The sequence below is a fragment of the Myotis davidii genome, unplaced genomic scaffold (assembly GCF_000327345.1).
Source record: "Myotis davidii unplaced genomic scaffold, ASM32734v1 scaffold238, whole genome shotgun sequence".
Lineage (NCBI taxonomy): Eukaryota > Metazoa > Chordata > Mammalia > Chiroptera > Vespertilionidae > Myotis > Myotis davidii.
The window spans coordinates 1,486,663-1,499,596 of record NW_006293779.1 but is presented as its reverse complement, the minus strand read 5'-3'; the positions used below and the strand labels follow the sequence as shown (position 1 = coordinate 1,499,596).

General features: G+C 33.2%; 1 protein-coding gene across 1 annotated transcript in view; it reads left to right on the top strand.

The window, feature by feature from the left end:
• Positions 1 to 12,934, top strand: part of BIRC6 (baculoviral IAP repeat containing 6) — a 169,507-nt gene that overhangs the window by 149,472 nt on the left and 7,101 nt on the right. The window contains exons 67-71 of the mRNA XM_015566420.1: positions 4,195 to 4,340; positions 5,149 to 5,259; positions 6,387 to 6,604; positions 8,115 to 8,276; positions 11,075 to 11,152. Coding sequence (XP_015421906.1) covers positions 4,195 to 4,340; positions 5,149 to 5,259; positions 6,387 to 6,604; positions 8,115 to 8,276; positions 11,075 to 11,152 — 715 coding nt within the window. The remainder of the gene's footprint in view (positions 1 to 4,194; positions 4,341 to 5,148; positions 5,260 to 6,386; positions 6,605 to 8,114; positions 8,277 to 11,074; positions 11,153 to 12,934) is intronic.

Here is a 12,934-nt window from a genome sequence, read left to right as displayed (position 1 = left end):
ATATATATATATATTTTAAATCAAACTCTTACTTTAACTCCCTTAAGCTAGTTATCTAGGGCTTCAATCAATTAAGAATTTCCATTCCAGTCCTCCCACTACTTTGTTTTCGTTGGAGAAACATTTCCTAGTTTCTTCTCTTTTTCCTCTGCCTTTCAAAACCTATAAAATTAGAAGGGCATGATTTCCTAGCCAAGAAGCATTTGTTTTGACCATAAAGTTCAGTTGTACATCAACCTTTTACTGGGTGATGGAGATAGCAATGCCAACATTTATTTTAAAGTTCTTCCTCAGTCGGATTGCCCTTGGCGATGTATATTATTTGAAACAACTCCATTGCACACAGTACCTTCATTGTCTTCTGATGTTTAATGCGACCTAAACATTACTATATTTTTATCTGATCTAGAAATTAAGGTTTTATTTTTAAAGGCTGCTCATACCTTTGTTTTGAATATTTTCTTCTCTCATACTGCTTTTAAATGCTTCCCAAGAAGAGGAAGCTTTTATTTTTAAACTTTGATTTAAACCATATTGAAAACTTAAAGTGGCAGTTTAGTTTGCAAAAACTTAAGCAAAAACAAAAGGGAATCTAGAGTTAAAAACTAAGCTTTAAATAAATCACAGAAAATATTTCATCTTACAGCAATCTTTGCCCCATTTACTGGTGCCTTTCAGTGGTACTCTAATGTCTTCTGGAGATATGAGAAGCAAATAATTGTCCACAGTATTATTTTTTTAAAAATCTTACATTTAATATTAATTTGTTTTAAACTGTAATTCCTGGCGAAGAGCTTTAGAACTGTGAACTGTGACACAGTACCTTTTATAGGTAAATGTAGAAATTTCATTTTCTTGTAGTTTTAGAATCTTTCCCCTAAGATGCTGATTCTTAATAGTCATGAATCTGGACATTTCAGGATGTAGTCTCCAGATTACTTCTTCTTTAAATTATTATTTCAACTGCATGAATGTTTTGACTTTAGAATTAGGAGTGCAGGAGTTGAAGTTGTCTTCTTTAATGTTCTAAGAAAATAGCTATATTATGCTGTTTTCAGTTTAGAGATGATAAAAAAGAACATAATTCTTGTATTTTTGTATTTAGTCTTACAAATATCCAACATAATTTGGGTGATATTAGCAGAGGCAGTTTAATATAACTGAATGTTGAGTTATGGGGTGTTTTTTTTCCTTTTGTTTACACAAGAAAGATTTTCCCATTTTGCTCACATCCTAGTTCAGATTATGCCACAGAGCCAGAATATGCTTAATTTATTAGCTGTTTAGTTGAAATTCACAGCAGAGTGGAAAATGTTTGCAGATAATTCTGTGCAATAGTAGAAACTTCAGTTGATTCCTCATATTTCTTCAGGGCAGTGATCACAACCAGATTCAACGTATGCACAGAGCAGCGGATACCATGGTAGCGGCCGTCGCTGATTGCTTTTACCATGTTGGATCCATTGTCAGTCTCAAAGACCTACTTCCAGCTAGGTGCCTTGAACTCAAATAGCTTTTCACACAGACTTCAGGATGTGAGCTAAGGTATGGCCTTTTTTCATGAGCTGGGCCTACATATGGGTTGACAGTAACCTGCAACTTTCATAGAAAAGAGACTAGTGGCTGTAGTGCAATGTCAGACAATGACTAGTTGTATTATTAGGCAGGTAGTTTGTATTCTTCTTATATTTGAACTACTCTTCTTTTTGGAGAATGCCTCTTTTTCTCCCCATATGTTTTTGCCAGAAAGACTGCTGACATAAAAATGTCTCATTAGAACCTGGTTGTAAAGGTCTAAGGTTTATCAGCTTTATGAGTGAACCATTGTCTTCAATAAGAGATGTATATGATCATTTCTTGTACACATTTAGTGAAAAAAATAATATTTTTAAACTTCTGTGGATGTTTGCACTTTTTCATTTTTTATTTTGCTGTCAAAAAGTTATAATAGAATTTCCCATTCTAATTATTTGCACCATTTTAATAATAGGGATTTCTCCTATCAGTCATCTTTCCAAAACTGAAATTAGAAAATTGGTATTCATGAATAGGGCTTGAAATTTAGAATCAGTTTTCCAGGGTAACTTGCCCTATATTGCACTGATACAGTGTACTCTCCAGACCAGAGGTTCTTGTTTCTTCAAGGTGAGAATACCTTAATTCTGGGAAAATGAGCTTTACTCCCCCTATCTTCCTTCTCTGCTTGGCAAGAGTGAATCTTTATTTGAGGTCAACTGATTGATGATAGATTTTTAGAAAATCATCTTTTAAAAGCTATTACCATAAGTCTTCTGTGTTCTCAACCTGTTTATTGTTGTTTTCATGTTATGCTTCAGTGGCCCTGTTACTTAAGAATATTTTAAGCCCTGCTATAAGGTAGAGAATTCTTTATAATTGGGGAGAGAGAGTCCTTATAAATTCAAAGGAGTTGCTGTCAAACAGCTTACACACTTTCTTGACTCTCTGTGCTTGATACTGATTGTGAATAGCTATTGGTAAATACAGAAGTTGAGACTGTTTGAGCTTGTCTACCAAAATCATATCTTCAGTAAGAAAATGGTCAGACTCACTATTATACTATAGTCTCAACTTTACTTTATAGGTATAAAAGATACATTATCTTTGATTCTAGCAGTAAAAATGACATTTTAGTGTTAAAACATTCACTATATTTCCTTACATACGTATGCAAACATATATGTTTATATACATCTACTCATACAGAAGTTGATGACTGAAATGTTATACAGTATGAGATCTATCAAATGGTTCCCGAGTGACAAAGGAAAATTGGCCATGTGTTCTCTCTGACTTCTTATGAGGAGTCAGGGAAGTTAAGAGAGCCTAGGAGAAAAGGTAATAAACTAGTGACAGTATCTCTTCACTTAAATCATCTTGCAAGGTGAGGTAGTATGAACCTTATAGTTAAAAACATCTTAGGAGCCCATTCAGAATACATGCATAATACTGTATCCTTCTATGCTTTTGCTACCCACTGAGTGGCTCTTCTTAATTTACCTCTTCTTTTCTGAGCAGGTTTTTGTCTTTGTGATAAAGAAAAGTTCATTTGTACATAGATAACAATAACTATTTTGTTAAGGACTCTTCTACCTTCTGTAAGTCTTTCATAGTTCTCTAAGGCTCCATGCTCACTTTGTGAAATGCTGTTTTAATGTAATAGTTAAGTCCTTTTGTTGGTAGGTATGCAACTAGGAAAATAAGTGATGTGTAGTTAGATCAGACCTTAGCAGAAATATTTTAAACATGTTTGCTTACATGTGATTTTCATTTGTTTAAAATTATTTAATAATGAATTAGCAAATATGTAGATTTTTAGTACCTAAGCAGTAGTGTAATGATGTTTATTGTGTGAATAACACGCTAAGAATTGAAATAGGAAAAAGGCAATTGATATTTAGTTGTTATTTCCAGTGAATCTTGTAAATACTACTGCATACATCATACATCTAGAAAATGTTTAGAAACATTTTGATGCCTTATATACTGAAACCTTGCTGTAACACATCTTATTATGATACACAATTTGATAGAAGGTTGGCTACACGTTAGACTCTGAATAGGGAATAACAGAGGATTATCTTTTAAATGATTATGCCCTAGAACTTAGTGTTTATATTAAGTTTCAGTATATAGAAGCACATCGTGTTAAGATACATTAATAGTGAACCTGTACTTTACTATGGAATACCCCCCTACCTGGGATATTAATATACTCTAAGTAAAATATAGAGAGTGAAAATTAAAAGTATATGTGGTTCTTTGGTTCCCAAATCTTAGAAGACAGGATAGATACCTATGACTTGTACATATAGAAGTGATTTTTCTATTTCTAGGTATTTACAATTACTAAAAGTATGTTTTTAAAGTTGTGGATTCAAAGACACATCAGGTATCTGGGTCTTTTTACAGTATGACATTTCTACAATGTTTATCTCTTGTTTGTACATTTGGAGGGAAAATCTAGCCAACTAGTTATTATGCTAAGTATTATCAGATCAGAAGCAATAATAAATCTAATGTAAACCACCTCTGATATATATCGTGTGTATCAAATGCAATGCACACTATCATTTTGGTTTTTAACTACTATTGTTGACTTATGGAGATACTTATTTTTCAATCCTGAAATCTTAATTTTTCTTCATTTTTTTCCAAATTAAAAAATTTCTTTAGATCTAAAAGGGAAAATGCTAAAACAGGAGTAAAACCAGATGCATCTGATCAAGAACCAGAAGGACTTACTCTTTTGGTACCAGATATCCAAAGGACTGCAGAGATCGTTTATGCAGCCACGACCAGTTTACGGCAAGCAAACCAGGGTACAGCTCTGCTTCTTTCATGCTGCTCCATTACTTACTGAAAACTGACTTTCTCTTTCCTCTATGCTAATGGTGTTCATTTACGTAAAAATTTTTTTCTGTCATTTTTTTAAAAATATATTTTTTATTGATTTCTTACAGAGAGGAAGGGAGAGGGATAGAGAGTTAGAAACATTGATGAGAGAGAACCATTGATAGCTGCCTCCTGCACACCCCCTACGGGGGATGTGCCTGCAACCAAGATACATGCCCTTGACCGGAATCGAACCCAGGACTCTTCAGTCCCCAGGCCGACACTCTATCCAGTGAGCCAAACCGGCTAGGACTCTGGGTCATGTTTTTAAGTTAATTAGGAGTAACCTCTAAATATTTATCTACTATGTATGATTGCTAACACTAAATTTTATAGGCTGAGCATGCATCACAAATTTTTTCTCATTAAAAGTCATGAAATGGAAAAATTCCATTTTATGAGATAGAAAATAGTATATTAATACTGTCAGAATTTGGTTAAAATTGGTATTTTCATGTAATAGCAACAGAAGATATAAATGACTCTGAATTATCTATTTCACTTGTGCTGTTTTGACTAAATGGATGAAACCTAATTACCATTTCATGAATTTACGCTTTAAAATTGGTGAGGTTGTTAGCCCTATTAGTTATGTTTATGAAATAGAAATAACTTTTTTATTCTTAAAATGGTTCAGTAGGAAGAGGATTGTCAAGATTTTGGTAATTTTTTAGAATTCCAAATTTGAACTCTGGAAGTTAATCATTTTTTGTTTTAATCTTCTAAAATTAATAGAAAAGAAACTAGGTGACTATTCAAAGAAGGTGGCAATGAAACCCAAACCTTTATCAGTATTAAAATCACTTGAAGAAAAATACGTGGCTGTTATGAAGAGATTACAGTTTGGTAAGTTGAAATTTTAATCTTCATTTTTTTTTAGATTTCATTTCAGATTTTTTAATGGTGCTATTGAAATGTGTTCTGGTAAATTAAAGATTTTAAAACTTGCTTGTACCATGAATTATTCATATTTTCTCTCTCACTACACACACACACACACACACACACACACACAGAATTGTAGCATCTTTTTATCTCTTGGAATTCATAGCTATAGTTATATTTGGATATCATGGTTCAGTAGAAACCTAGAAAAAACAAAGCCAGATGTCTAATAAATAAGCAGAAAGTTGTATTCTTTCTTTACTTCTATTTCTGTATATCTTAGCCTGGAGGAAGGCAAGACTATAAGCTCTTTGAAGGCAGATATATTTTCTGATTTATCATTTAACCCAAACAGCCTACCTAGAAACTTGTACTGAGTTCTTGGTAAGATTTATATGATACTAATTATAAATAGCATTAATGTTTTTCCATATATTTAGAATTATATAAACACAAGATTAAAATTTATCAATGCTTTGTCAAAGTACTTAGAAAATAATCCTAATAATATTAATAATATTTTTTTATTTTATTAACTTAAATGCCAGAAGTAATACAGAGTAAACTTCAGCCTGGAATTTTTGATTTTCAAAATCAGAGGAAATAGATACAGACTTTATTTTTTAGCGAACCTGGGATCTTTCAGTCCGAAGGCCGACGCTCTATCCACTGAGCCAAACTGGTTTTGGCAATTTTTTTATTTTTTTAAAGAAATATAACGAGAATACTTTTTGACATTTCTTATTCTGAATTATTTTGCCAAAAATATTTTATGCCACTCATTTAAGAATAAATTATCTACTACTTTGCATTGTTATTTAGCTGCTTGATATAATCTACCAATGTGTCCACACTGTAGATTAAAAATCATTTCTTGTTTTTTTTCCTTCCATTATAGATTCCATCTTGAATGAAGTAGTAGGTGTTACATTAACTTTTATAGTTTACTATTCTTCCACATTGCAGTCCTCTCCATTTTGAGTGGGAAGAAGGGCTAGTGATTTTATTAGTGATTTTTGTCATTAAAACAAGTATCATCCATGCTGGTTCTTTTTTTATTTCAGTGTTTATATTTTCTGTCTATTTAGATACATTTGAGATGGTTTCTGAAGATGAAGATGGGAAGTTGGGTTTTAAAGTAAATTACCACTACATGTCTCAGGTGAAAAATGCAAATGATGCAAACAGTGCTGCCAGAGCCCGCCGCCTTGCTCAGGAAGCTGTGACACTTTCAACCTCACTGCCTCTTTCGTCATCATCTAGTGTGTTTGTGCGCTGTGATGAGGAGCGACTTGACATCATGAAGGTAGACAAAGCAACTTTTTCCATAGTTCCCTGACTATTAAAATATTCATACAAAGCACTAGAAATACCGTGAATTTAAAATTCTGTTGACCATTTTGGAGTCAGTGAAAGGAGTTCTTTTCTAATGTTAGTTCAGAGTATGCAGATGAGACTGCTGTTCAAAATAAAGATTTAGAAGAAAATACTAAATACCTTTGTTGAGCATAGTATCAAAGGATTTAATGCTGCCCAGTAGAAAAAAAAGTTACAGGATTTCTACCTTGCCATCCAAGATACTTCTCTCATGTTCATACTACTATCACACTTCAAAATTATTTTTTCTTTTATTTTTTTAGGAAATTGATGTATTTACAGATCGATAAGATATATGAACTTAGTAATGGTAATACAATAATAAATAACTTGCACCCTTATGCTTTAACACTGGTGATTTAAAAGAGTTAGTACCTGGGGAGGTGCTTTCTTTACATTTATGATTTAATTCATAGGTTAAATATTCTGTCTTCCTTGCAAGATACTCTGCTGAAACTATTGACCCATTGATTTGGAGAAGTTCTTTTGTTTGCTTGCTCTTTTGTTTTGTTCCATTGGATATTTTTTTAATAGAAATTTCATAGACCTTGCCTATATGGCTACACTCTTACTTGTTTCTTGTTAAAAACAATAGAGCCGATTATAGGATGATTACCTAGGAATTATGTTATCACTAAATAGATCACATAAATTCAAACTTGTGACTTTGTCTCTGTTAAGCAACAAGCTATACCTAATATGAAGGATCCCAAAATGGAGTCCCAAAGCAAAGATCAGAGTTACCACAGATGGAGACTAGTGCCACTTAGCTCCACAGGCAGCTGTTCAGAACCAGGGAGGGTCTTTGCTGCTCAGGCATTGCACAATAAAGAATTGTTGAGTGGCTCATACAACATTTGTTAAATAGTTCTGACACTCACTGTTGGGTTCTTTGCTATTTTTTGGACTACCAGAAATCCTAAGGGAAATACTTACTGTTCTCTCAAAACCTTTTTGTCATAAGTTGTCAAATGAGAACCTTTATTTCTGTATCTACTTGTCTCTTCCCAGAGGAAAATACTAAAAGTAAGTTATTTTAAAGAAATTAACTTATTTGAAGATTAAAGCAAAAAATTAACCTCATAACTTTGCAATATGATAATAAATGTACCTAGAATTTCAACTTGTTGAAAATGCTATAGAGAATATTACCAAGGAAAGCTCTCAGAAAAAAAAAGTAACTTATTATTTTAAAAGGTATTTGATAAGCTTTCCTGCTGCCAATAAAGACCTATCTTTTAACAGTCCATTTTTATCAAAACCAAATCATTTGATCTTAATCTAAAACCGTGTCCTCGTCCTGTATTCATTTTACACATTCTAGTAGAGCTGTATATATACAATGTCAGAAGGTTGTTCTTTTATGTTGGATTGTCTTTTCCTATGTATCAGTGTTGAACAGTAACATAGACTTTTGTGTGTTTGTATATGCATACTAGGTTCTAATAACTGGTCCAGCGGATACTCCTTATGCAAATGGCTGCTTTGAGTTTGATGTATATTTTCCTCAAGATTATCCCAGTTCACCCCCTCTTGTGAATCTAGAAACAACTGGTGGCCATAGCGTGCGGTTCAATCCAAACCTTTATAATGATGGCAAGGTAATGTAATTAGTCTTTTGTTTCTAGTACCAAAGTGTTGTGACCAAAGTTTCTTTGTAATTTCAACAAAAATTTCGTTTTAGTTATATGTCCATAGTACATAGCTTTCTTCAGGCTTCTCTCCCTGTGTGCAAAGATTAGCTAAAGGAATGAGAGAAAAGGAACCAAAAGGGGCAGAAACAGACAGTATCAAGAAGCACTTACTGTCTTAAGTTACTGAGGGACTATCTTAACATGTTCATTTGCCAATTGAGAGCGTCCTCCCATCTGGAGATAGTAGAGCCAGATGTCTGTCTTTGCCTCTCACTTTTCTTTACTTTCCCTATCTCCAATTCCAGTTATCTTTTCACAAGTGCCTGAAGCTAGATGAATGGCAAAAGCATGGTATTATCATCTATGTTCCTTTTTTTGCATATAATAACTTTCTCTTGCTATCATAACTATCCAATTTTTTTCTGTGGTAGAAATAATTGTGAACTTTATGTTAAAATGTTTTATATTTTCTTATAAATGTTAAGATGCATTCCTATCACCACCACCATTCCAAAAGTTGAAAATGAGTATAATAAAAATTATTTCATAAACCTTTTAAAATTTGACTCAAAAGAACAGCCATCACTTTTCAAAATAATTTTGGACATTTGGATGAAATTTCAACAGTAAATTCCATGCTGAGAGTATTTAATGTTTGAAAATCACTAGAAGGTCAGAAAAAATTTATAGACTTCACATGCGGACTCTATTTGATGATATGAGAATAGCAAGTGCTAGAGGTTGATGGTATATTAAAGATAACCCAAGTTTTCCCTTGGTTTTGCCTTTCTGTTTTCAAAAGGTACAGCCTGCCTCAGATCTGGGCTTGCAAGTATCATTTTGTTTTCATCATAAGCTCATGTCATAAAATTGGAATTTGTTGTTTGCGTTTATTTTAGGAGATTTAACCATGGTTAGATGTACTCTCTTTGGGAAAGCATAGAACAGGTTCTTTATAACTGAGCAAAGGAGAGGAAATAGCAAGGCTGACTTTACTTGAGAGAGAGAGAGAGAGAGAGAAAGAGAAAGAGAGAGAGAGAGATTGATTGGAACCTGAAAAGAGTTTTAGTGTAAAATGTTAACATTTTATTTAAGAAATTACTTTCTCAAGACTTACTGTTATAGAGAAGAGGGTAGGGTAAGGGCTTGAGGGTCCAGTACCCTGAATTACAGTAGGTCCTTGGGTTACGTCGGAGATCCATTCCTATGGTGCGACGTAACGCGATTTTCACTGTAAGTCGGAACCCACCTACATAAGCACCTATGTCACTCACATGGAGCACACACACAGCAGTAATGAAGTGATACAATAAAAAAGATTTAAAAGGAAGATAACAATTCCTGAACTTGTGCTAAATAAATAAAAAACAAAGCACAAATGTACATACGTTGAAATGATGAAACTTTTTTTTAATATATAAATAAATGGGAGATGGTGACATAACCACAAAACAATGTACATCGAGTCCGACATAACCCAAGGATTGTCTGTATATAGTTTTTGTTCTATTACATACTGGTAACATTTATTCTCCGTCATTAAACATTTACTTTGGTTCAAGATCTACAGGGATAAGATTACCTGCTATTGGTAGCCACAGGGATGCTTTTGATATCAAATGGGATGGTATGCCTGACAATCTATTATCATAAAAGGGTAATATGCTAATTAGACCGGTCGTCTTCTGGATGTCATTCCGGACATCCCTCCTGACAAAGCTGGGGCCGGAGGAAAGCCAGTCCGGGTCCTGGGTGCCTGCAGGCGGCCCGAGGGAAGCCAGCCCGGGCCCCGGGTGCCTGTGGCTGGAAGGAGGGAAGCAGCCCGGGTTCCAGGTGCTTGCCAGTGGCTGGAGGAGGGAAGCAGCCCTGGTCCCGGGTGCCAGAGGAAAGCCGGTGCTGGCAGCTGGGGGAAGGAAGGCCTACTCTTGCATGAATTTTTATGCATCAGGCCTCTAATAGTTTAAATCATAACACAAAGTCTTTTAAAATTATTCATGAAATTACCTGTTAAATGAATTCATGTAGAGCATTAAGAGAACAGCAGGGAGATGGACTACTCTGCTTCTCAAAGAACAGCTTATTTTCCAATTAGTTTGCAAGAATAGATAAAATGTCCCTGGTTTTATTTTCGCCAAAAGCAGTCCATTTCCCTGTTATTCTCTTAATGCTCTGTGAAAGCAGTACTGCAAAATACATGGATTTTATGTTGAACTGTGTTTGGCAGATAATTTGAGTTCATTCTTGCTATCTGAGTTGACCAAGTATATAATATGTCTTAAAGTTTGATCCTCAAGACCCTATCATGGTATCTGTGAGGTCTTCCTCTTTCCAAAATGATGGTGGTGTGAGGCCAGATTTTACCCATATACTTCAACCAAAACAATATATTGCAACAGATTGAATGCAGAGGCAGATATGAAGTCAAGATCTGTGAAGTTACGCCCAATTTTCAAAATTTATAAAATTTGAAAAAGATTTTAAAAAATGAAAAACAATACCACCTTTTCTCACTGATTTTTGCTTGGAAAAGTTATTTTTTATTTAGAAATGTTAGTTGTATTTAATGTATAGTAGATACTGATACATTTTTTGTTATTGTAATCACATTTGAAGATGTCAATTTGTTTTAACAGACCGACCCTTAAGGGTTTAGATTGGGGACATAAAACTGAGATACTTTGACATATTAGCAATTCACTTTTAGTTGTGACAGTTTGCTTTTAAAAAGCACTCCTTTCAACTCTGTCTTTCTCTTTATTCCTCAGGTTTGTTTAAGCATATTAAATACATGGCATGGAAGACCAGAAGAGAAGTGGAATCCTCAGACCTCAAGCTTTTTGCAAGTAAACAAATTTCTCTGACAGTTTCACTTAGAAAATGTAGAGCTACTTAATATTTGAAAGAAATTATTTTAGTGACTGAGAATAAACAATAAGCCAAACAAAAAGAGAGATGGATTTATAGGAAATCAATATTAAATAGTTTATAGGTGAGCAGTTGGTGCATCTCATTTGGAGTTTAGAATCAAAATCAGACATAAGGTACAAATTAGATTTTGTCAAAATTGCCTTTTAAAAATTCCGTAAGTTGCCTTTAAAGTACACTATGATGCAACAGATAAGACAGATTATCCCAGCTCCTAGTCACTATAGGGCTTAAACTCATGTAAGTAGACGTTAATAAATTCCTGGTACTATATATTTCTAGGATATAGTTCTTCTATACTCTAGTTAGTAATGGGATTCATTTGAGGCTCAGAAGTACTGTGTCAAATTTTATAAGTTAGTTTCCACACACCATGCCATCTAATGTTTCTTGCTAATATCTTAATAGTTCTGAATCCTAGCAAAGAAATGAAAAAATAAGCATATTAATAACATGAATTAACTTTGTTACTTGTTTATTAAAGAAACAAACAAATTATTGTTACACCATAGTTTAAATTCACATATACAGTTTACTATTTAAGAAAGACTATCATAAATTATTCTCAGGTAAACCTACTGAAGTTGATCTACCCTGAAAGGATTCTTTTCCTACATTCTTATTTTGAATTAGTTTAAAGAAGAAATGAAAAAAATTTTTTAGGCTGTCACTTGTTTTTGACTCTCTAAAAAACCTTGTTGCATCCTATGAAATAGAAAAATAGAACTATAATTTTTTCCTTTATGCCATTCTGGAAACCAAGAAAAAAAAGGATATGTAACTCATACAAAGTAATTAAGGAACTTAATAGAGTATTTCTCCAAGTAACAACTTCATTTTAAAAATAATTATGTCAGTTCTATTTAAACCCCCCCCCCCAACACCTTTAAATATTTTTTTCTATGTGCCCGTTACTCTTGACAACATAAACTAAGCTTATGAGTTTTACTATGAAAGGAAACTCAGAGATACCCTATTTTTCATTAAGTAAATTAGACTTATCTGTGAATTGGAACCAATTTTTGAATTTTAATAAAATTTATATAGTTTTATAAATAACATTTACAATTAATTTTTAAAGTTTTCTAGTTTAAATATGATTAACTTTTATCTTGCCTGTGTATCTGTATTATACATAAATTCTACAAAATAAACTTATACTCAAGGGTTTAAATTTTACAAATTGGGAAACTTAACTACCCATACATAAAAATGATCTTTTCTATATATTCCCTTTAAGGTTTTTTGTCATTTACATAGTTTATATAATCTTAATTAATATAATAAATACAACATGGTAAATAATCATTTAACATTAGAGCATATCCTTTAAAAATATCTTGTTCTAATTTTTTAGTTTTATAAGTAATACTGTTATTATACGACTTTCTTTATATTTTATGTAGTTTGCTGAATCTAGGCTTCCACAATTGTGACAAAATTGGAGTGGTCAGGAGCAAGAAGTGGCTTTTTTCTTCTGTGGCAAGAGTGAATAGGCTTGTCTTCATCCAGAACTTAGGGGGAAATCTTTCATTCTTTTCCATTGGGTATGCTGTTAGCTGTGGATTTTCCATAATTCCCTTCATCATGTTGAGGACATGTCCCTCTACACCTAGTTTGTTGCATAGTCTTATCATGAACTAGAAACTTTCTTCACAAGCAGGCTACACAAAAGTTGTAGGAAATATTATCTACAAATA